General features: G+C 43.5%; 1 protein-coding gene across 3 annotated transcripts in view; it reads right to left on the bottom strand.

Moving 5' to 3' along the window:
- Positions 1-25,867, bottom strand: part of CSMD3 (CUB and Sushi multiple domains 3) — a 1,044,618-nt gene that overhangs the window by 521,742 nt on the left and 497,009 nt on the right. For all 3 annotated transcript variants that reach the window (XM_061605340.1, XM_061605331.1, XM_061605321.1), the window contains one exon: positions 7,357-7,444. In XM_061605340.1, the coding sequence (XP_061461324.1) occupies positions 7,357-7,444 (88 nt within the window). The remainder of the gene's footprint in view (positions 1-7,356; positions 7,445-25,867) is intronic.

Below are 25,867 nucleotides of genomic sequence, written 5' to 3' on the forward strand. Positions count from 1 at the left end.
GGGAAAGTGACCACGTAATGCTGGAATTCGTGATTCTGGGGAAAGCCAAAGAAGAATATAGTCAAATATGGACCTTGGATTTCAGGAAAGCCGATTTTAGCAAGCTCAGGGAAATGATGGGTAGGATCCCGTGGCTAGATAGACTAAAGAAAAAAGGAGCCCAAGAAGCGTGGGAGTTCATGAAGAACGTATTACAAAAAGCGCAATCGCAAACAATTCCAAAGAGGAAGAAAAACGGAAGACATTGGAAAAAGCCAATGTGGCTACACGGAAGACTGGTGGAGGAGGTAAAAATAAAAAAGAGCATGTATAAAAAATGGAAGGAAGGACGCATCACCAAGGAAGAGTACCGATGAGCGGCTCGGGCTTGCAGGAATAGCGTAAGGAAAGCTAAAACCCAGAATGAGCTGAGGCTGGCGAGGGAAGCGAGGAACAACAAAAAGGGGTTTTTCAGATATGTTCGAAGCAAGAGAAAGACCAAGGAAACGGTGGGACTGCTGCTCAATGAGGATGGCAAAATGTTGACAGATAACAAGGAAAAGGCAGAACTGCTCAACGCCTATTTTGCCTCCATTTTCTCCCAAAAAGGGAACAGTGTGCAACCTTGCTTTGGTAGCAATCTCAGTAAGGGGTTGGGATTGCAGTTCAAGATTGATAAGGAGATAGTCAGGAAATACCTAGTTAACCTAAATGAGTTCAAATGTCCAGGGCCTGATGAACTGCATCCCCGAGTATTGAAGGAACTCGCTGATGTACTCTCGGAACCTCTTGCCATCATCTTTGAGAAATCATGGAGAATGGGAGAGGTGCCGGAGGATTGGAGACGGGCAAACATCGTCCCACTCTTTAAAAAGGGTAAAAAAGAAGATCCGGGGAATTACAGGCCGGTCAGTCTGACTTCAATACTGGGAAAGATATTAGAACAGATAATAAAAGAGTCCATTGGCAACTATCTAGATGACAATGCTGTGATTAGTAGGAGCCAGCATGGGTTTGTCAAGAAAAAATCCTGTCAAACTAATCTCATCTCTTTTTTGATCAGGTCACTAGCTTAGTAGATGGTGGAAATGCTGTAGATGTCATCTATCTAGATTTCAGCAAAGCGTTTAACAAAGTCCCCCACGACCTTTTGATTAGCAAACTGGTCAAACGCGGACTAGATGGAAATACTGTCAGGTGGATTCACAACTGGTTGGAAAACCGTACTCAAAGAGTGGTCGTCGGTGGCTCTGCTTCGGACTGGAAGGAGGTTTCGAGTGGAGTGCCACAGGGTTCTGTCCTGGGGCCGATACTCTTCAACATTTTTATCAATGACTTAGATGATGGGGTGGAGGGAAGCCTTATGAAGTTTGCGGATGATACGAAACTGGGAGGGATAGCTAACACAATGGAAGACAGGAATAAAATCCAAAGGGACCTGGATAGACTAGGAAATTGGGCTGAAATTAATAAAATGACATTCGATAAAGACAAATGCAAGATTCTGCATTTAGGCCACAAAAACAAAATGCACGGGTACAGGATGGGAAATACCCAGCTTAGCAGTAGTGCGTGTGAGAAGGACCTTGGAATTGTAGTGGATCGCAAGTTGAACATGACCCAGCAGTGTGATGCTGCGGCAAAAAAGGCAAATGCGGTTTTGGGCTACAGAAACAGAGCTATAGTTTCCAGGTCGAGGGAAGTAATAGTCCCACTATATTCTGCATTAGTCAGGCCTCATCTGGAATACTGCATTCAGTTCTGGGCGCCTCATTTTAAGAAAGATATAGACAAGTTAGAGCGGGTTCAGAAGAGGGCGACGAGGATGATAGCCGGTAAGGAGAACAAGTCTTATGAGGAAAGGTTGAAGGAACTTGGCATGTTCAGTCTGGTGAAGAGAAGGCTGAGGGGTGACATGATTGCACTCTTTAAGTACCTGAAGGGCTGTCACATAGAGGAGGGTACAGATTTGTTCTCTGCTGCCCCAGAGGGTAGGACTAGGTCTAAAGGTTTTAAGTTGCAGGAGCGTAGATTTAGATTGGACATTAGAAGGAACTTCTTGACAGTTCGGCAATGGAACCGACTGCCTAGGGAGGTGGTGGGATCCCCTTCGCTGGATGTCTTCAAGCAGAGGCTGGACAGCTATCTGCGGGAGATGCTCTAGCTGTGGATTTCCTGCTGTGACTTGATGGCCTACAAGGCCCCTTCCAACTCTATGATTCTATGATTCTATGAAATACGGCAATTTCTTTCATCTGTGTAAACTGGGAGCGTCCACAGCACAGGAGTTGAATACTTATGCAAGCAACATTTTCAGCTTTTTATGTTTCTTACAAACATTTCCCAACATAAAACCAATGTCACCTTACAATAATTGATTCTGAATTTCAGTGTTTCAAAATAAAATACCATACAGAACAAAATTACCATGTACCATTTGTAATTCAGTAATATCACAGAATTGGTCAGGGGTCTGATTACTTTTGCAAGGTACTGTATATTATTCTTTTACTGATTTTAGTCACAGAACATAAGTACAGGTTTCTCTCTCTCTGCCACCCCGCTCCAGTTGAATAATCCAAGCTCCAATCGGAAGGAAGAAAGCCAAGCCTCACCCAAGTTGGAGACTCAGGGCTTGCCGAGGGGAAAGGGGGGCAGTAAAAGCTGTTTTCCTCCTTTCCTTTCCAAAAGGAAAACAGATAGCATCTGCTTGCTGACATGAAAACTGACAAGCCTCAGTCACAGCGGAGGAGGAGGAGGAGGCACTGCTGTTTTCCTTTATCAATATTTTATTGAGATTTTCTTTCATTTATTGACACTGCCTTTCAAAATACTGATATTTTGCAAGAAAATATTAGTACTAATATCAATTATTTGGGGGGAGGGGAAAAATCGGAACAGTAAAGCAGCGGATAGCGGACAAAGAACAAATTCAAATTGGAATGCTTTCAAAGTGGCACTGGCCAACTGGCTATCCCAACTTTTGACAGAAGTGTATTTATTTATTTATTTATTTGCATTTCAGCCCCATCTTTCTTTCATCAAGGGATCCAAAGCAGCATGCAACTGGGTCTCAGGTAGTCTCACATTGAGGCACTGCCAGCCCCAGACCTGCTTAGGTTCAGAAAGGTGGTGGTCTCATCTGCCAGGGTGTATGAAGTCTGTAGGCACATAAGCTTCTCCAAAATGTGCAGTGCAGTGGATTCAGACAAATCCCAAATCCCAAGCAAGCTTGATGACATGCAAATAGATTTAGGGACCTTTGTGCTGGACACCTTTATCTAAAAGGAAGCATCTATAACTTTTTATACTATTTTGAGGTACTTTTGGACACATCTTACAGTTCAGGCTTATGCATGTTTACTCATAAGTAAATTCAATTTGTTCAGTGGGGCTTGCATCTAAATAAAACTGTATAGGATTGACGCTTTAGGCTTCAAGTGAAGGTCAACGGCATGTGATCTTGTTTGGTTCTGTCCTTAGGTGGGGAGAAGGGGAGGCTTTAACCCCCCTCACTTCATTACTGTGATCCTGACCCATATTGGAGTCCCAGTGTCTGTGTTTGCATTGCAAAAGAAAGTCCCATTGAAACGAATTTGACCTTTACAATAATTGTATGGGATAGGGCTATTAATGAGAGCCAGTGTGGTGTAGTGGTTAAGGTGTTGGACTATGACCTGGGAGACCAGGGTTCGAATCCCCACATAGCCATGAAGTGCTCTGGTGCCTTTAAGGGCTATATTCACCCCTTTTAAAGGGCTTGGGAATGCGGAAGCCTAGTAAGTTTTATTTGTTTCGACAGGTTGCTGGACGGGGAGGGAGCAGACGCACATCCTCATATGCGGCCACAGCATGATCTTCTCGGCAGCCCGGAGGGCAGCGAGGTCGAGCATGGGCTTGCAGATGGGCCTCAGTCGTTGGGCTATGGTACAGTGGCTTGGCCGGTGAGGAATGCGTTGGGAGGGGCTCCTATCCACTCTGTTCCAGCAAGATGTAGTGCGGACAACTCCGCAGGTGGTGGTCATTCACCTGGGTGGTAATGACCTTGGTTTGCTGCAGGGCAAGGCCCTCAGGGTTCAGGCATGTAAGGACATGCAGGTCTTATGGCAAAGGTGGCCTTCAGTACGTCTGCTATGGTCAGACATGCTCCCACGTAGGGTGTGGCGTGGGGTATGGGACCCATGGGCAATCGATAGAGCACAGAAGAAGGTCAACCGGCATATTTGGTTGGCTCTTCTTGGACACGGGGATTTAGCCATTTCGCATCCCCATATTCAGCATTCAGAGGTTGAACTATACAGGGCCGATGGCGTTCACCTGTCTGATGCAGGTAATGACTTCTTCCTGCAAGACCTGCAGAGGTGTCTGCGAGAAGTTCTTCTCGGCAGTGGGGTAAAGGGGGACTAAATAGAGATTTGTCCCCCTTTTGTGGTGGGAAGGTGCGGGAAGGGAGATAGGTAAGGACAGCTAGGTGGCCCCCTTAGGCACCTTTGGAGGTGATTGGAGGTTTCGGAGGCCTGTCTGTCAGAGCTTTCCGGCTTGAAGGCAGGATATGGGCTGCCTCTGGGGCCAACTTATCTCATCTACCCAAGGGTTATCCGTCCCCGGGTGGGGATGACGTAGGAAGGCCCCCCTACTCACCTACAAGGTGTGGTCTGGGTAAAGGTAAGCACATGGGCTTGCCCTTCCTCCGGCAGGGGCTGGTCTCCCAAGAGCTGTATGGCAAGATACTTGCTTATAGACAGTTCCCGCACCTAGGTTTTCCTTCTGCAGGTCACTTTAAATTGGGTTTTTGTTTAATGTAATTTAATCGTGGCCCTTGTTCAACCCAAGCTGACGTCTCTGTGTTTTATTTCGCCCCTCGACTGCAAATGAAGCCTCACTCACCGCGTAGCTGATGAGTGGGGCCTAGTTGCAGTCGGAGGCGAAGCTGCTGCCTCCATCTTCTGTTGGGGCAAAGTCGTGCGTCACGTCTATTATGTGCACGTGACGTGCAGAGTGAAGGGGCGGGGTTTAAGGGCCTATTTAAGCCCAGCCGCCCCTTCCTACCTCCTCTTTGCTCGCGCAACACCCACCCCACCCTCCCTTTTTCATGGTGTGCCAAGGGGTCGCTTCAGGGCCGAGTAGGAATTTTTATCCTGCCCACCCTCGTTGGCGGGCAGGTTTTTTGCCTGCTCCACACTATGGGAGTGGGAGGGGATCGGGTTAGGGGGCGTTGTGATCAATAGGTGGTTTTGGCTAATTTGGCTAATTTGCATTGGAGGTTAATGCCCTACCGGGCAGATCATTTTAGCACTGGTGCGGCAAGGTGCAGGAAGGGAAATAGGTAAGGACAGCTAGGTGGCCCCCTTAGGCACCTTTGGAGGTGATTGGCGGTTTCGGAGGCCTGTCTGTCAGAGCTTTCCGGCTTGAGGGCAGGACATGGGCTGCCTCTGGGGCCAACTTATCTCATCTACGCAAGGGTTATCCGGCCCCAGGTGGGGATAATGTAGGAAGGCCCCCCTACTCACCTACAAGGTGTGGTCTGGGTAAAGGTAAGCACATGGGCTTGCCCTTCCTCCGGCAGGGGCTGGTCTCCCAAGAGCTGTATGGCAAGATACTTGCTTATAGACAGTTCCTGCACCTAGGTTTTCCTTCTGCAGGTCACTTTAAATTGGGTTTTTGTTTAATGTAATTTAATAAAGTGGCCCTTGTTCAACCCAAGCTGACGTCTCTGTGTTTTATTTCGCCCCTCGACTGCAATATATTTCTTCCTATTCTCCTAAAGCAGAGGTGCAGCAGATTAGACAGACTGACAGACGGATGGACGGACGGACGGACGGACCGATAGATCGATAGATCAATAGATCAATAGATCGCTAGATCGATAGATTGATAGATCGATAGATAAGAGCTGGTGAGAGTGTGCTCATAAATAGGAGGCTTGGGTTAAGTCACGTCATGTTACCTTTGCAAAAGGGTCCCTTCTCCCTTTGGTGTGGTGCCATTGTAAGAAGGTCTCAGACAGGTTTAGGAAACAGGAGGAATTGCTTTTTCATGCTTCCTCACTAAGACCTTCTAACAATGGCACCACATCAGAGGAGAAAGGGGCCCTTTTGCAAATCTAAAACAAGGCTTTGTTTTTCCTCCCCAGCAGCACTGGAGACACCCCAACACCAGCACCACCGTAGGGAGCAAAAACACTGCAGAGTTGATGTGTGTATTGCTAAGTCTGCCCACCCCCCTGTGCTGTGAGCATGTTTGTGTAGATGTCTGCAGACTGCTTGGTTCTTCTCTCCTCCTCCCCCACCCCCTGAGTTTGTGTGCTTTTCCATGAGTATGTAAGTGTGGGTGTGCTTGCGAGTGTATCAGAAAAAGATGTCAGAGAATGACCTAAGATCTTCTGCATACTAACTTTGAACTAATATAGTTGATCGTGCTGTAAACTGCCCAGAGGCCAGTATATAAATGTAATAAATAAATAAAATAATAAATAAAATCGTGGTCTGTTTACATTTACTGCATGTTTGCAGTCTGGTTTTTAATTCTTATTACTATGCTAAAAAAAAAAGTCAATGAAAGAATTTCCCTTATGGCTTCCACCTGACATAAACAAAGAATAACCTGAAGCTGAATTCAGAGGACTTTGTCCAAAGTGTGCATAGTACTGTAGTCTTAAGACATCTTTACCCCTGAAGCATAAAGTAAAACTGATGCCCATCCCCTACTTTTATTCCTGATGCTCATCCCCTACTTTTATTTTATTTATACTACATGAGCCAATGTGGAAAGCTGAAAAATTGAGTTCTCCTTGCAATACAAAGTGATTGTTCAACAGAAATCCTAGCTATGTTTAACTTTACAACTCACAAACAGAACACCCATAAAAACTCATTGTATTCTGGAAAATAATATCAGATTATCAAATTTTACTTTTAGTAGTATATATGGGCTTCTATTCTAAGACTGCTGATCTGGAGTGGGGGGAACCACATTTTGAGAGGATTTTCAATTATCTTTTGAGAGGCAAGCATGGGCAGGAAGGCACTGCATCACATTATCAATCTAATAATTTTGTTCCCATTTAAATTGTCTATCTTTGAGCACTGAAGTCCATATTTTAATGCTGGATGACATTTAAAGTAGGAAATGTATTAAAATATGTTCCCAGCTAGTTAAGCATCTCAGTGAAATGCAATACTAGTAAAAGGTATATAGATTAGAATTAATTAATTAATTAATTAAAGTCTGACTGTGTGGCTATGCAAAGCAAGTGTAGTAAACTTCAGGTATTAGTGAGGAACAGATTCAAAGATTTGTGTGTGTGTGTGTGTGTGTGTGTGATTTTATGAAAGAAACAGCCCAAAATATGTGGTTTTGTTTTTTTCTAGATATTACCTAAAGTCTGAGCCTATCCGTTTTCCATTCTCAGGTTCTCCAGGATCAGGACACAAATTTGATGCCTGTTTAATACCTCCTTCATTTACTGCAAAAGAAAAAGAGAATATAGGTGTAAGATAGGTTTTATCAATATCTAAGAGTGTATCACAAACTATAAAATGGATAATAGACTGTGCAGCAGAATTTGAATAAGGCTACAATCCTATACCACTTACTTGTAAGTAAGCCCCATTGAAATCTGAATAGACATGAATACGATTGTACTTTTAAGATTTTGTATTTGTTATTTAAATTTATAACCCATCATTATAAAACAGGACGAAATAAATATAAACATAACCCCATTGTAAGCAAAGTATAAGTAATCATATATATGACTGGTTCTAAACTTTTTTGCCACAAACCACTTGAAAATTGCAGAGGGTTCCAGCGGAACACTTAATGATTTTTCTGCCTGTTGTAGCAATTGTAATGCACTATGCTAGATACTGTATGATTTTACTGTATTTTTACAGACATGCCACAGCACACCTGAACAAAGGTTGTAGACCACCAGTGGCCTACTGACCATGGTTTGGGAACCCCTGATATATACTGGAAGTTTAATGTCGCATTACATTATTTACTGGAAATAATATTATAAACTCTCTGGAAATATCAAACCAGGTCATAAACATAGTCTCCATCTATGTAAACTACCCAGAGAGCTTCGGCTATGGGACAGTATATAAATGTAATAAATAAATAAATAAATATGGTCAGGAATGTAAATATTGCCAGAATATAAGTCTAACAGAGAAAAGTAATCTTAAAGTACTCCTAAAACATTATGATATACCTTGATTATTCCAAATACTGACATGTAAGGATCACAAAGAGCGCAGATTAAAAAAAACTTCATACTTATAGATTCATTAACTGTTTTACTTTATGTCCATCAGTTGCAATGTGCAAAGGCTTCATTTATTAGAGTTGCTGCCCATAGTGGTGTAAGAGATAGAGGCATGGCAGTGAATCCTGTAATCTCCCCATCTCTTCAGCTCTGGGCAGAGCGGTTTACCTGCTCTGCCAATGCCATGCTGCTGGAAGGACTCTTCAGGCAGTGCTGGCTTAGTGAGTTCTAAAAATATACAGCCCACTTATTTAATTACTGCCAATGAAGCACTCAACATTGCTAGCAAACAATTTCTAGAAGAAATGCATACAAGAATAATTTGTTTCTTACACATTTTTTGAGCAACCAAAAAACGACTGTACACGTGGACATCCTCAAATGGTCAATATAGGAATCAAATTGATTATATAATTGGAAACAGAAGATGGAGAAGTTCCATACTTTCTGCAAAAACAAGACCAGGAGCAGACTGCAGTACAGATCATGAACTGGTCGTATCAAAAATCAGAGTAAAGCTAAAGAACAACAACAAACAACAACAAACCAATCATAATGCCAAAATACCATTTAAAAAACATCCCAGAAGAATATAAAGATTAAATAAGAGACAGATTTGAGGCTTTAAACTTAGTGGATAAAGAACCAGTGGATAAAAAAACCCTGTGTTTTATAGATTACAGCAAAGCCTTTGATTGTGTAGATCATGAAAAACTATGGAATGCTTTAAAAGAAATGGGGATGCCACAGGATCTGATTGTCCTGATGCGCAGCCTATACTCTGGACAAGAGGCTACTGTAAGGACAGAATATGGAGAAACTGATTGGTTCCCAATCGGAAAGGGTGTGAGACGGGTATATTGTACCACCCTATTTGTTTAATCTATACACAGAACATATCATAGAGAAAGTGGGATTGGACCAAGATGAAGGAGGTGTGAAAACTGGAGGGAGAAATATCAATAATTTAAGATATGCAGATGATACCATACAGTAGGGCCCCGCTTCCCAGCGTTCCGCTAATGGGGCGGCTTTCCTCCCCTCTTTTAAAGCCGATTTTGCTGCTTTTGCGGCATTGTCGCATCATTTTCACGCGACGCGCCCCATTAAAGTCAATGGGGTTCTGCTTTACAGAGATTTCCGCTTTACAGTGGGGGTCCAGAACAGAACCCACCGTATAAGCGGGGCCTACTGTACTATTAGCAGAAATCAGTAATAATTTGAAAAGAATGCTGATGAAAGTTAAAGAGGAAAGCACAAAAACAGGACTACAGCTGAACGTCAAGAAGACTAAAGTAATGACAACAGAAGATTTATGTAACTTTAAAGTTGACAATGAGGACATTGAACTTGTCAAGGATTATCGATACCTAGGCACAGTCATTAACCAAACTGGAGACAATAGTCAAGAAATTAGAAGAAGGTTAGGATTGGGAAGGGAAGCTATGAGAGAACTAGAAAAGGTCCTCAAATGCAAAGATGTATCACAGAACACGAAAGTCAGAATAATTCAGACCATGACATTCCTGATCTCTATGTATGGATGTGAAAGTTGGACAGTGAAAAACAGAGCTTTGCACATACCATGGACTGCGAAAAAGATAAATAATTGTTAGAACAAATTAAACCAGAACTGTCACTAGAAGCTAAAATGATGAAACTGAGGTTATCATACTTTGGACACATCATGAGGACAAATGATTCACTATAAAAGACAATAATGCTGGGAAAAACAGAAGGGAGTAGAAAATGAGGAAGACTAAACAAGAGATGGATTGATTCCATAAAGGAAGCCACAGACCTGAACTTACAAGATCTGGACATGGTAGTTTATAACACATGCTATTGGAGGTTGTTGATTCACAGGGTCGCCATAAGTCAAAATCGACTTGAAGGCACATAACAACAACAAATTCATTTTAATATTAGCAATATACTGTTCTGAAATACAAAAAAATGTTCTAGATTATTGATATTCAGCTTGAACTCTACCTGATAAATGCCTATACCAAGGTTTACATTCCTGTTTACCAGGATATATTTTGAAACATAACTATCTGAGTTGACCCTAGGGATAAGCAAGAATTCTGCTGAATTTGGATTTAGCACCCGATTTTTCTTTTTTTTTTTTTTCAATAATTTTTATTCAGATTTTCATAAAACATACAAGACAAAATCATAAAACATTCAAAGACAAAAAACAAAATCAAAAATAATTAAACAAAAAGAAAAAAAGAAAAAAAAAAACAAAAATAAAAAATAAAGAGTAAAATATTGACTTCCCATTTGTCAAAGATCAAATCAGTTATATGTCTATAATATATAACAATCCTGTCTCTTAAGTCATATTATAAAATCACTTTCCTCCAGTAGTTATCTTACTTAATCATCAAATCTCATAAACATTACTTTATTCTTTCCACAAAAAGTCAAAGAGAGGTTTCAATTCTTTAAGAAATATATCTATCAATTTTTTTTTCCAGATAAGCATATCGATTAATCCATCTCATTACTAATTATGATAATCTTGTTGTCATAACCATAGTCAAAATAAACATTTCAATTAATCCATCACATCAGAATCTGTTAGGTTCAGTAATTTCAGTAGCCATTGTTCTATTATCCCTATTAGTTCCATTTTCCATCTTCCATCTTCAGTAGTCTTATTAAGTCCAGTAATTTCAGTATCCAATCTTCCATTATCAGTATTCCATAATAATCTTGCTGTCAAAGCCATAGTCATATAGTAAGAGTCTGATGGGAATTACCTCTATCCCAAATATTTTCTTGCCATCCATTCTGAATGGGTTGCTGAAATACTGCTGTAAAATCATATCTCTGTTCTTTTTTTCAAAATACACTGGGTCATCTCTTGAAAGTTTTTCCATTGTCACATGGCTGCAGTTAATTCCATAGATTTTCTCTATATTGGGCTCCATCACATCATTCCAGTCCAGAAGATTATCCATGCCATTGATAACTTTATCTCTAGAATCTTCATTAATTTCTTCAGAGATAACATTGAGTTCCAAACAATAGATTTTATTTCTAAAGTCCATAGACTCCAAATCTTGTTCCTGTTCCACGTTTGTTCCAATCTCCGGGATCTCCTCTCTCACAGGGACCCCTGTTCCAGTCTCCAGGGTCTCCTCTCTCACAGGGACCCCTGTTCCAGTCTCCAGGGTCTCCTCTCTCACAAGGACCCCTATGTCTTTAATCTCCTGTGTCTCCAAACAATAAATTTTGTTTCTAAAGTCCATAGACTCCAAATCTTTTTCCTGTTCCACGTTTGTTCCAATCTCCGGGGTCTCCTCTCTCACAGGGACCCCTTCCAGGGTCACCTCTCTCACAGGGACCCCTATATCTTTAATCTCCTGCTTCATTTTACTCAATTCAATTTTCAGCTCCTTACAACCCTGTCGCAGGTTTTGTTTCGTTATCTCAATCTCATCCATTATTTTCTGAAACATAGTTATTTCCAGCTTCTCAGCCACTTTCTTAATTGCCATTTTAAAAGAAAAATATAAGAAAACCACTTCTTATTTCAGCAACAATTGGGTTAATACTCCAAACTTGGTGACATCACAGTATAAACAGAGCAGACAGCCTTATCTCTCCATGCTTAAGTAAACAAAATGCAGTTCCCAGGATCGAAACAATTAATGGCGGTCGTCAGAAAACAGATTCGTCAAAATAAAATAGACCAAAAAGAGAGTAGTCTCAGACAATATAATATTCTTCAAAATAAAAATCTGGAATAGAAATCCCTCTTCTGTGTATATCTTTAGAATGCAAATCCAGGACAGCTTTTTGCAACAAAAACAGAGATAAGCTATTAATTAGTGAGTAGCAGAGAGAAGTTATGGCTCCCCAGTGAGATGTCAAAAACCGATCAATCTGGCAAATCTCTTTTAAACAGCAACAATTTAAGTCAAGTAAAAGAAAAATATAGAAAGAAGGGTGCTTGCCTGTTAGTGCGTTCTCTCTTAGAAGATAAGATGAACGTTCGCTTTTCCAGATAGAGCTTGTTGTTAAAAATCCGTCCCACCTTCGTCGGCTGGACCTCGTCCCATAAATTAATGAGATCTGGTCGTCCCAACAAAAATAGGCTTTGAGGTTAATCTCTTCGTTTCTCCCTACCCGGGAGAAGTTTAATCAGTCAAAAAAAGAAAAAATCTGACTGATATATCTGAATAAGCTTCTTTTGAGGCAGGAGCCCGTCTCAAGAGCAGGCACAGGCTAAGTCACCCTTCCCGGAAGTGAGCACCCGATTTTTCAACAGTCCACATTTTGGAATCTTTGTGCACTGATCTGGTTTAGTCCAAACTTCAGCAATTCCTCCCAACACAGATTTTTTTTTTATTTCCCTGTAGAGCCCAGAGAGTCTTTAATGCATGGGTGAGACTGTCTAGGCTTAGTTTCTAATCTCTGTAGTGCCTGCTGAAGAGCAGCTCCAACTGGGAAGGAAGAAGGAAGCAAGCCAAGACTAATAGAGCCTAGAAAGTTCTTAACATGGACAAAACCATCTAGGCATGGCTTCTAATCCCTGTGACGTTAGCCCTTTAAATAAAAGCTCCTGGAGAGACTTGTCCACATTAAGGATGGGGGTGGGATACTGAAAGCTGCTTTCCTCCTTTCCAGTATGGCCAATCTCAGTCACGGGGGGGGAGGAGGAGGCAAAGGTAGGGGATGGGGGTGTGGGTGGGAAAGCTGTATTCCTTTCCTTTTATTGATGTCCTTTACCGATCTTAATATCGATTTGGGGGGAGAAAAAATCAGATTGATAAAAGACGTGGATAGTGGACAAAGAGCAAACATGAATCAATAATGTCAGGTTGGTGGAATGCTTCTGAAGCAGCACAAGCCAATGGATCCCATCCCTAGGTGACATCTTTGAAGAACTGCAATGTTCCTTGTTGCTTTGATCATGGTACTTTGTTGTAACTCAGAGAGATTTGGTTTTGGTTTTGTAAGACTTTAAAGTATTGTTCTATCAGAAGGAACAAATATTTAGAGTCAAATTACTTCACAGGATCTAGTTTTCATGGCCTCTTCTTTTTTAGACCTAAAGTTTAAGAGTATTTCCGCAGATTCTGAGGAAGTATCGTGACTGTATGTTTAAAAGGATGACTATTAAAAAGGTCAATAGATACAGAATCCAGATGATTACCTGTTAGAAAACTGTTTTATCCAGTAAAATGAATATGAATATTTCTCCCCTAAAATGAGTACTATACTAAGGTCAAGATACTGTTGAGTGAGGACCACTCGCCTGATCTAGCCTATACCTTCTACACATGTCCTGCTAGGTAACATGTATTTATCATAGTGCAGGGAAAAATAAAACTTCAAGGATGTGGTCTTTTGATTCCGTGGGTTGACAAAGTTCACAATGGTCAGTTAAGTTCACACAGAAAAATCCATGTTTTATTGGACAGAGAACTGGTGCTGTTCCCACACATTCTCAACTCCCCTTCCCTTCTCCCACAGTTTCCCACTATGTATGAGCTAGATGGTGATCTGGGAGTGAGGGATTTTATATCTATTCCTCTGTCATGGACAGATCATCGCCTATTGAGGTGTAGGCTCACAATGTTTTCTCCCCTCTGCAAGGGTGGAGGACCAATTAAGATGGTCCGTCCCCGGAGACTAATGAATCCTGAAGGTTTTCAGAAGGCTCTGGGGAGTTTTCCGGCTGATAAAACTGACACTCCTGTCGAAACCCTGGTCAATCTGTGGAATACGGAAATGACCCGGGCGGTTGACATGATCGCCCCGGTGCGCCCTCTCCTCTGCAGAGCTCAACTGGCTCCGTGGTTTACCCCTGAGCTAAGAGTGATGAAGCAAGAAAGGAGACGGCTTGAGTGCAAATGGAGACAAACTCCCGACAGCTGTGGTCTTAAGACACTTGAAGAGAGACACTGCTTACAAGTGTCTGTACGCTAATGCTAGGAGCCTGCGAACCAAGATGGGAGAACTGGAGTGCTTGGTCTTAGAGGAGAGCATTGATATAGTGAGCATAACGGAGACCTGGTGGAATGGAGAAAACCAGTGGGATACGGTTATCCCTGGATATAAACTATATCGGAAGGACAGGGAAGGACGTATTGGTGGCGGAGTCGCTCTATACGTGAAAGAAGGCATTGAATCCAGCAAGCTGGAAACCCCAAAAGAGGCAGACTCCTCCACAGAATCATTGTGGGTGGTGATACCATGCCCCAGGAGGGACTTAATACTGGGAACGATCCATCGTCCCCCTGATCAAAATGCTCAGGGAGATCTGGAGATTAGATATGAAATTGAGGAAGCATCCAAACTAGGAAATGTGGTAGTAATGGGTGACTTCAACTACCCGGACATAGACTGGCTGCATATGTGTTCCAGTCATGACAAAGAAGCAAAGTTTCTAGATATTCTAAATGACTATTCCCTAGACCAGTTGGTCATGGAACCGACCAGAGGGACGGCAACCCTGGACTTAATCCTCAGTGGGGACCGGGACCTGGTGCAAGATGTAAGTGTTGTTGAACCGATTGGGAGCAGTGACCACAGTGCTATTAAATTAAACATACGTGTAACTGGCCAATTGCCAAGAAAATCCAACACGGTCACATTTTACTTCAAAAGAGGAAACTTCACAAAAATGAGGGGATTGGTAAAAAGAAAGCTGAAAAACAAAGTCCAGAGGGTCACATCACTCGAAAATGCTTGGAAGTTGTTTAAAAACACTATATTAGAAGCTCAACTGGAGTGCATACTGCAGATCAGAAAAGGTACCGCCAGGGCCAAGAAGATGCCAGCATGGTTAACGAGCAAAGTCAAGGAAGCTCTTAGAGGCAAAAAGTCTTCTTTCAGAAAATGGAAGTCTTGTCCAAATGAAGAAAATAAAAAAAAACACAAACTCTGGCAAAAGAAATGCAAGAAGACAATAAGGGATGCTAAAAAAGAATTTGAGGAGCACATTGCTAAGAACATAAAAACCAACAACAAAAAATTCTATCAATACATTCAAAGCAGGAGACCATCTAGGGAGACAATTGGACCCTTGGATGATAAGGGAGTCAAAGGTGTACTAAAGAACGATAAGGAGATTGCAGAGAAGCTAAATGAATTCTTTGCATCTGTCTTCACAGTGGAAGATATAGGGCAGATCCCTGAACCTGAACTAACATTTGCAGGAAGGGATTCTGAGGAACTGAGACAAATAGTGGTAATGAGAGAGGAAGTTCTAAGCTTAATGGACAATATAAAAACTGACAAATCACCGGGCCCGGATGGCATCCACCCGAGAGTTCTCAAAGAACTCAAAGGTGAAATTGCTGATCTGCTAACTAAAATATGTAACTTGTCCCTCGGGTCCTCCTCCGTGCCTGAGGACTGGAAAGTGGCAAATGTAACACCAATCTTCAAAAAGGGATCCAGAGGGGATCCCGGAAATTACAGGCCAGTTAGCTTAACTTCTGTCCCTGGAAAACTGGTATAAAGTATTATTAAAGCTAGATTAACTAAGCACATAGAAGAACAAGCCTTGCTGAAGCAGAGCCAGCATGGCTTCTGCAAGGGAAAGTCCTGTCTCAGTAACCTGTTAGAATTCTTTGAGAGTGTTAACAAGCATATAGATAGAGGTGATCCAGTGGACATAGTGTACTTAGACTTTCAAAAAGCGTTTGACAAGGTACCTCACCAAAGGCTTCTGAGGAAGCTTAGCAGTCATGGAATAAGAGGAGAGGTCCTCTTGTGGATAAGAAATTGGTTAAGAAGCAGAAAGCAGAGAGTAGGAATAAACTGACAGTTCTCCCAATGGAGGGCTGTAGAAAGTGGAGTCCCTCAAGGATCGGTATTGGGACCTGTACTTTTCAACTTGTTCATTAATGACCTAGAATTAGGAGCGAGCAGTGAAGTGGCCAAGTTTGCTGATGACACTAAATTGTTCAGGGTTGTTAAAACAAAAAGGGATTGCGAAGAGCTCCAAAAAGACCTCTCCAAACTGAGTGAATGGGCGGAAAAATGGCAAATGCAATTCAATATAAACAAGTGTAAAATTATGCATATTGGAGCAAAAAATCTTAATTTCACATATACGCTCATGGGGTCTGAACTGGCGGTGACCGACCAGGAGAGAGACCTCGGGGTTGTAGTGGACAGCACGATGAAAATGTCGACCCAGTGTGCGGCAGCTGTGAAAAAGGCAAATTCCATGCTAGCGATAATTAGGAAAGGTATTGAAAATAAAACAGCCCATATCATAATGCCGTTGTATAAATCTATGGTGCGGCCGCATTTGGAATACTGTGTACAGTTCTGGTCGCCTCATCTCAAAAAGGATATTATAGAGTTGGAAAAGGTTCAGAAGAGTGCAACCAGAATGATCAAGGGGATGGAGCGACTCCCTTACGAGGAAAGGTTGCAGCATTTGGGGCTTTTTAGTTTAGAGAAAAGGCGGGTCAGAGGAGACATGATAAAAGTGTATAAAATTATGCATGGCATTGAGAAAGTGGATAGAGAAAAGTTCTTCTCCCTCTCTCATAATACTAGAACTCGTGGACATTCAAAGAAGCTGAATGTTGGAAGATTCAGGACAGACAAAAGGAAGTACTTCTTTACTCAGCGCATAGTTAAACTATGGAATTTGCTCCCACAAGATGCAGTAATGGCCACCAGCTTGGACGGCTTTAAAAGAAGATTAGACAAATTCATGGAGGACAGGGTTATCAATGGCTACTAGCCATGATGGCTGTGCTCTGCCACCCTAGTCAGAGGCAGCATGCTTCTGAAGACCAGTTGCCGGAAGCCTCAGGAGGGGAGAGTGTTATTACACTCGGGTCCTGCTTGCGGGCTTCCCCCAGGCACCTGGTTGGCCACTGTGAGAACAGCATGCTGGACTAGATGGGTCACTGGCCTGATCCAGCAGGCTCTTCTTATGTTCTTATGTCTTGCACTTGTGAAGGTCTCTACCAAGCTCTATGTGAAGGCGGTGAGGGCAGCGAAGAAGCAGTACTTTGCTGCCTCCATTCAGTCATCTTCTAACCGCCCAGCGGAACTTTATAAGGTTGTTCAGGGACTTTTACACTCTGGTCCTCAGAACACAATAATACCATCAACAGCCCGCTGTAATGAGTTTGCGAGACACTTCCAAGATAAGATCACAAACATCCGCCGGGACCTTGACTCCAATATTGTAGCAGTTGAGCCTAACGAGGTGTCCGGAGCACAGTCCTGTCCTGCTTTATTGGATGAATTTCAGTTGGTACAGCTCGAGGACGTGGACAAGGTGCTTGGACAGGTGCCGGCGACCACTTCTGCCCTGGATCCTTGCCCCTCATGGCTAATAAAAGCTAGCAGGAACGGAACAGCCGGATGGGCCAAGGAGGTGATCAATGCCTCTTTACGAGAGGGAGTGGTACCACCCTGCCTGAAACAGGCGGTGGTGAGACCGCTCCTAAAGAAACCCTCCTTGGACCCTGAAAATCTTGACAACTATAGACCGGTAGCAAATGTTCCGTTCCTGGGCAAGGTTTTAGAGCATGTGGTCGCTCGCCAGCTCCAGGCTCTCTTGGATGAAACTGATTATCTGGATCCATGTCAATCGGGCTTTCGACCAGGGTTTGGTACAGAAACAGCCTTGGTCGCCCTGTATGATGACCTCTGTCGGGAGAAAGACAGAGGGAGTGTAACTCTGTTGGTTCTCCTTGATCTCTCAGCGGCTTTTGATACTATCGACCATGGTATCCTTCTGGGACATCTTGCGGATTTGGGAGTTGGAGGCACTGCTTGGCAGTGGCTGTGCTCCTACCTCGAGAATCGTCTCCAGAAGCTGGTGCTTGGGGAGCATTACTCAAGTCCCTGGATACTCCAATATGGGGTCCCACAGGGTTCAGTTCTGTCCCCCATGCTCTTTAATATCTATATGAAGCCGCTGGGTGAGGTCATTAGGAGATTTGGAGTGCGTTTCCAGCAATATGCTGATGATACGCAGCTCTACTTCTCCTTTTCATCTTCTTCAGGTGAGGCTGTTAATGTACTAAACCGCTGCCTGAGACTCAATCCTGACAAGACTGAGATGCTGTTGGTGGGGGAGCTCTCTGCCCAGATGGTTGATGTCCGACCTGCCCTAGATGGGGTTACACTCCCCCTAAAGGAGCAAGTCCATAGTTTGGGGGTCTTATTAGATCCACTCCTGTCACTGGAGGCTCAAGTAGCCTCGGTGGCACGGAATGCGTTCTACCAGCTTCGGCTGGTAGCCCAACTACGACCCTATCTGGATAGGGAGAACCTCGCCACAGTTATCCATGCTCTGGTAACCTCTAGATTGGACTACTGTAATGCACTCTACGTAGGGTTACCTCTGAAGACGGTTCAGAAACTTCAGCTGGTGCAGAATGCTGCGGCCAGAGTTCTTACTGGGACTAAAACATCTGATCATATAACACCTGTCCTGGCCCAGCTGCACTGGCTACCAATATGTTTCCGGGCCAGATTCAAAGTGTTGGTTCTTACCTATAAAGCCCTTAACGGCATCGGACCGCAATACCTGGCGGAACGCCTCTCCCGCTATGTATCCACCCGGTCGCTGCGCTCGACGTCGAAGGCCCTTCTCCGTGTCCCAACACATAGGGAGGCACGGAGAATGATAACTAGAGCTAGGGCCTTCTCAGTGGTGGCCCCCAAACTATGGAACGCCCTCCCTGACGAAATACGCCTGGCGCCTTCTCTGCTATCTTTTCGGCGCCAGGTAAAGTCGCCCAGGCATTTTAAATATTTTAAAAATTTGAATTTTAAAATTGAAAATTTTAATTATGTTTTATTGTGTATTGTATTTACATTCACTTGTATTTTAACCTGTTTTAGTATGTTGTACACCACCCTGGGAGCTTATTGCTATAGGGTGGTCTAAAAATGCAATTAAATAAATAAATAAATAAATAAAATGGTGGTTTAGAGCACAATTCTATATATGGTCCCTCAAAGGTAAAGCGCACCAAATTCAATGGAACTTGCTCCTATGTAAGTTGGTACAGGATTGCAGCCTTAAGCTCTTGAACAGTAAAGCATTGTTTGACTTGTTTAAATCTAGTTGGCAAGGCAGGATTATAGTCAGACTTTAAATCAGTCTTATCCACCCTGGTGTCCTCCAATTTTTGTTTTATTCCAGCTGCCATCACACCCAACCAGCATAGCCAATGGTCAAGGATTATGGGAGTTGTAGTTTGGAGAATATAATGTTAATGCATTAAGAGGGAAGGGAGGAAGGACCATGTGGACACAACGTTCATTTTCAGCCCAACAAACCATGGGACTAAGATCATTATGTTTGAACCTGGCCAAGGATTGACATTGCCAGGAAACCATGAAAGACAATGAAACAGGACACTAGACAACAGATTCCAAGTTATTATTTGAATAATTATAATCTCATGCAACAATTCCTCTGATTCAATCCATCTCCTACTGTGCAAACCTAAATGCAAAGTAAGCACTACCTCCAACACATGAGAAGCAATGTCACATGTGGGAACTTGGATGACATGAAGGTTGTTTCTCATCCTGCCTCACCTTTGAAGAAAAGCATCCTGTAGTTTGAACTACTGTATGATCAAATGTTCAAAAACTCCATAATTTAAAACATTCCTGCCTGTACATGCAAAACATGTATGTGAAGAAGATGGTTAGACTAGGTTTTATATCTGCAGGGGGGATTCCTGAGGAAGAATTCAAACATTTGATCTTCCACCATCAGTTTGAACAGGTATTACATGAGCCCTATGCATTCAAGATTGCATAGTTTCCCTGCCTATGGTCTGATTCCTCATTCTTCCTTAATGGACAGGGCCATTTCTTTAACCATGGCTATGACATATGTGCTGAGGAAGGTTCATTCATACGTAATTTACCAGAGCTTGGAAAAGTTACTTTTTTGAACTACAACTCCCATCAGCCCAATCCAGTGGCCATGCTGGCTGGGGCTGATGGGAGTTGTAGTTTTAAAAAAGTAACTTCTCCAAGCTCTGTAATTTACAGTGTAATTCTGAACACATTCAATAATGTTCTATGGAATGTACTCCTTAGTATATGTGCATAGGACCACAGCTTTAGAAATTAATTTAATGAAAATGTTTCTAGTCAATAACTAATCCTTGTAGAGATGTATGATAATGGGGAATTTTATATATCCATACATGTATGATCATAACTATTAAAAAGGAGTATATGTTTTATAATCATAAAGAATTAAATATTGAACGTCAGACCTATTGGGGTCCTGAGATTCATGCTTATAGGGCACCCTGAATCTTAATATTTAATTCAGACTTGTAGGTAAAAACCTGTTGCCATTGGCAACAGGTCACAGTGCTCTCCTGTTTCTTTGTCAAATTCGGCCGGTGCCAAGACCCGGCTGGTGCATGATTAATTACCCTATTGTCCAGAATCAGGGAGCATTTCAGGAACCTGTGATTAGTAGGAATTGCCAATGTTTGATTCTTGAATGCCATCTAAAGGAGAAAAGTTTTATAGCATAACCTAATGTTTTAATGAAAAGAAAAATATTTAGATTTTATAATGATTTTAAAACAATATTTATAACTTTACAAGTACGTTTTCATTAGGGAAAAGGTACATCTGGGGTGGACTGCCTGTCTCTATATTTCTGAGGCTGAAAAGATAGCAGTTAGCCAGAGTCATGCAGCTTTTTTCCTTAGTCTGTGTGGTTTCACAAGGTAGCTCAGGGGTTTAAATAAAATCCTCTTTCATGAGCTACTTATTTTTATTTTATTTGTTTCATTTTTAGACCGCCCATAGCTAGTAGCTCTCTGGGCGGTGTACAAAACAGATTAAAAATACAATATTATAATAAAATCAATCACATATATCAACAACAATATTAAAATAAAATGTAGACATAAACATTAACATTAAAAACATTAAAAAGCCTGGGAGTACAGCCAGGTCTTAACCTGGCGCCTAAAAGAAAGCACCGTAGGCGCCAGGCGTATCTCTTCAGGTAAGCTGTTCCACAATTCGGGGGCCACTACAGAAAAGGCCCTAGATCTGGTAACAATCCTCCGGGCATCCTGGTGAGATGGTACCGGGAGGAGGGCCTTAGATACTGAACGAAGTGAACGGGTAGGTTCATAGCGGGAGAGGCGTTCCACAAGGTACTGTGGTCCCACACCATGTAAGGCTTTATAGGTCAAAACCAGCACCTTGAATCTGGCTCGGAAACAAATAGGTAGCCAGTGCAAACGGGCCAGGACAGGTGTTATATGCGCAGACCGATTGGTCCTCGTCAATAGCCTGGCTGCCGCGTTTTGCACCAGCTGAAGTTTCCGAACTGTCTTCAAGGGCAGCCCTACGTAGAGTGCATTACAGTAATCCAATCTAGAAGTTACCAGGGCGTGAACAACTGAAGCGAGATCGTCGCTGTCCAGATAGGGGCGTAGTTGGGCTACTAAACGAAGATGGTAAAATGCATTCCGAGCCACCGAGGCCACTTGAGCCTCAAGCGACAAGGAAGGGTCAAAAAGGACCCCCAAACTACGAACCTGTTCTTTCAAGGGGAGTGTAACCCCATCTAGAACAGGATGAACATCCACCATCTGGACAGGGAAAGAGCTCACCAACAGTGTTTCAGTCTTGTCTGGATTGAGTTTCAGTTTATTAGCTCTCATCCAGTCCATTATCGCGATCAGGCAGCGGTTTAGCACATCAACAGCCTCACCTGAAGAAGGTGAAAAGGAGAAATAGAGCTGCGTGTCATCAGCGTACTGATGGCAACGCACTCCAAACCTCCTGATGACCGCATCCAGAGGCTGCATGTAGATGTTAAAAAGCATGGGGGACAAAACCGACCCCTGAGGGACTCCACAATGGAGAGTCCAGGGTGTCGAGCAATGTTCCCCAAGCACTACCTTCTGGCAATGATCCGCTAAGTAGGAGCAGAACCACTGCCAAGCAGTGCCCCCGACTCCCAACTCCGCGAGTCTCCCCAGAAGGATACCATGGTCAATGGTATCAAACGCCGCTGAGAGATCAAGGAGAATCAACAGAGTCACACTCCCTCTGTCCCTCTCCCGACAAAGGTCATCATACAGGGCGACCAAGGCTGTTTCAGTGCCAAAACCGGACCTAAAACCGGATTGAAACGGATCCAGATAATCGGTTTCATCCAAGAGCGCCTGGAGCTGACCAGCGACCACCCGCTCCAAAACCTTGCCCAAGAAAGGGACATTCGCCACCGGTCTATAGCTGTTAAGAACATCTGGGTCCAAAGAAGGCTTCTTTAACAGAGGTCTCACTACTGCCTCCTTGAGACTACCAGGGACTACTCCCTCCCTCAAGGAGGCATTTATCACCTCTTTGGCCCAGCCGGTGGTTTCGGTCCTGCCAGCCTTCACCAGCCAAGATGGGCAAGGGTCCAGAGCAGATGTGGTCGCCCGCACCATTCCAAGCACCTTGTCCACTTCCTCGAGCTGCACCAACTGAAACTCATCCAATAATGAAGGACAAGGCCGCGCTCTGGACACTCCAATGGATTCTGTTATAACATCAGAGTCTAAGTCCCGACGGATGCATGCAATCTTGTCTTCCGATGTTTCTTTAGTATCGTGAGGGCCAGAATGTAACAGCCCACGTACTACCCTAAACAGCTCCGCTGGGCGGCAAAGAGATGATCTAATGGTGGCAGCAAAATAAAACTTTTTTGCCGCCCTAACCGCTTTTACATACATCTTAGTGGAAGCACTTACCAAAGCATGACTACATCCGTCAGAAGTTCGCCTCCATCTGCACTCTAGCCTCCTTCTCTCTTGCTTCATCACTCTCAGCTCCGGGGTATACCATGGTGCTGTATGAGCTCTGCACTGAAGGGGGTGCACGGGAGCGATCGTGTCAATGGCCCGGGTCATCTCCGTATTCCACAGGTCAACCAGGGCCTCGACAGGAGCGCCAGTACTATCAGCCGGAAAGACTCCCAGAGCCGTCTGGAAAGCTACAGGATCCATAAGCCTCCGGGAGCGGACCAACTTAATAGGTCCCCCACCTCTGCAGAGGGAAAGGGCTGTCATAAGTCTAAAACTCAGCAAGCGGTGATCTGTCCATGACAACGGAGTAGATGAAAAATACCCCGCCCCCAGATCACCATCTCCATGACCAGTGGCGAAGATCAAATCAAGAGTATGTCCTGATACATGCGTCGGGCCAGTAACAATTTGAGACAGCCCCATGGTTGTCATGGAGGCCATGAAGTCCTGAGCCGCCCCAAACAAGACAGTCTCGGCATGAATGTTGAAGTCCCCCAGTACCACAAGTCTAGGGGACCTCAACAATACCTCCGAGACTATCTCTGTCAGCTCAGCTAGGGAAGCCGTTGGGCAGCAAGGTGGGCGGTACACCAACAGTATTCCCAGTCTGTCTCCTTGGCCCAACACAAGATGAAGACACTCCAGACCATTCGCCATCTGGACAGGGCGCTTGGTGAGAGAGAAAGAACTCCTATAGACCACAGCAACCCCACCTCCCCGGCCCTCAGATCTACCGCAGTGCTGCACCGAATACCCAGGTGGGCAAAGCTGGGAAAGAGCAACTCCTCCCTGCTCGCTCACCCAGGTCTTGGTAATGCATGCAAGATCGGCACCCTTCTCCACAATCAAATCGTGGATAAGGGGAGTTTTATTAACGGCCAACCTTGCATTTAAAAGCAGCACCTGGAGATCCGAGAGCTGGCTGATAGTACAACCAACAGTCCTGTGGATATGAGGAGAACCGGAACAGGGCACAGACACAATTTGTCTGGGACGAGTTCCCCTTACCTGGCATGTTCTCCTCCCAACACCATACCTCCCATTACCCGTCACTACATTAATTGGGGCCCCCGAAAGTCCACTTGCTAAACCCGAAGTACGTTCTCCCAGGCACATCTTAAAATAAGTGTAAACACAGCAAACATTTCAAACAAACACAAAACCCAAAAATACACACACACATCCACTCAGTCTCATTCACACAACAACCAACAACAACCAACCAACAGACTAACATACAACCAAACGACAGTAATAACAACCAACGTTAAAACCCTCCTTCATAACAAGCCATGTCTACAAAAGATGTCCTCAACAGTACTGGAAAGTGTCCTGTGCCGCGTTCTCCTCCCTCCGCTGCCGCCGCCAGCCAGGCCACGACAATAACCTGGCCTCCTCCTGCAGTGCTCTCACCACCACCCAGCCAGGATGTCTCCAACAGAGCCCCACACTTGGCCGCTCAGTGCGGCGTTCTCCCGTCGCCGCCGCTCCACGCCGGGCCGTCCCGGGCCGCGCCCAAAGCCTAACCAGCCTCGTCAGCACTCTCACCACCGACGAGCTATGCATTTTATAAATAAGGAAATGGGATTTCTGAGAAAGTATAAGGACATAAGAACCCCTATGGCAAAGGAATAGAACTGGGGGTGCTCATACATTCACAAACACCCTGAGTTAAGTTCCCAAACTTTACTCAAGGGAACTTGTCCAAATTCCTCCGATGTACCAGGGTCAGCCTGACTAATCAGAAACAATGCAACAATGGCATATGGAATGTACTGGGTATGCTTGAAAACATATTCACAGTAGTAACTGTTCTAACTAGAACCAAAATTCATTAGTCTTGAAGAGACAGTAGGACAATGGTAACATTTATGATACGGACAGAATTTTGGAAATCACTACTGGAGTTAGCTAATGCTTTCTGATTGGTTTGGAACAATGTTATGTGGGCAAGGACACATGAGATTGGTGAAATCACTGTCACATGCTGTAACTGTACTCTATAAAAGAAGCTTGCACACAGTGCCTCAGGGCAGTCTCTCCTGGATGTTTCTGGAGGCTGACCCTGCATGTGCATATGCATATGCTTGTAAAGAATAAAAGCCTACCTTTTTGCTTGAAGCCTGTGTCTTCAAATTTATTTAAGGACCCTCAGCAAAAGATCCCAATGGGGAAGAAGAATTCTCCTACAATGATTCTTGTTTCCTTAGTAACTTATTTTATTTTGGACTATGGATCTATCTTCTATGGACTATGCACCTATCTTCTAATCTTGCTGGGCACATCTCACATTAAGTTCTTATGTCTCCATATTTGACACCTATCTGTAGTTGAAGTGGAGGTGAAATTAAAGTTAGTTTCCTTTGGATTACATCAGTAGTAGAAGGTACTTTCAAGCCACAAAATCTGAATTACTGGATTTCAACATCTGATTTCTTATTTTAAAAAAAGATGAAGGAAATGTAGTTGATAAATATTCAACATTCCTCTACTATTGTGAGATGAAGATGATGTGTGATTCATTCTAAACTTGTTCATTTGCATATTCATATCCCTTATATACCCAGTCGATCACTGCGCTCTGCAGGTGAGGGCCTCCTCTAACTGTTATGTTGAATGGACCTCATTAGGAGGTCTATACCATACAACATAGGAATCAGGCCTTTAGTACTGTGGCATCTACCCGTTGGGATTCCCTCCCCTTAAATATTAAACAGGAACCATCTCTGGCTTTGTTGTTGTTGTTGTTGTTGTTTGGTGCCTGCAAAAGGCCGTCCTCTTTCAACAAGGCTTTTAAGTAAAAAGCTTATCGCAGTCC

This window comes from Rhineura floridana, chromosome 1 (genome assembly GCF_030035675.1).
Source record: "Rhineura floridana isolate rRhiFlo1 chromosome 1, rRhiFlo1.hap2, whole genome shotgun sequence".
Taxonomy (NCBI): domain Eukaryota; kingdom Metazoa; phylum Chordata; class Lepidosauria; order Squamata; family Rhineuridae; genus Rhineura; species Rhineura floridana.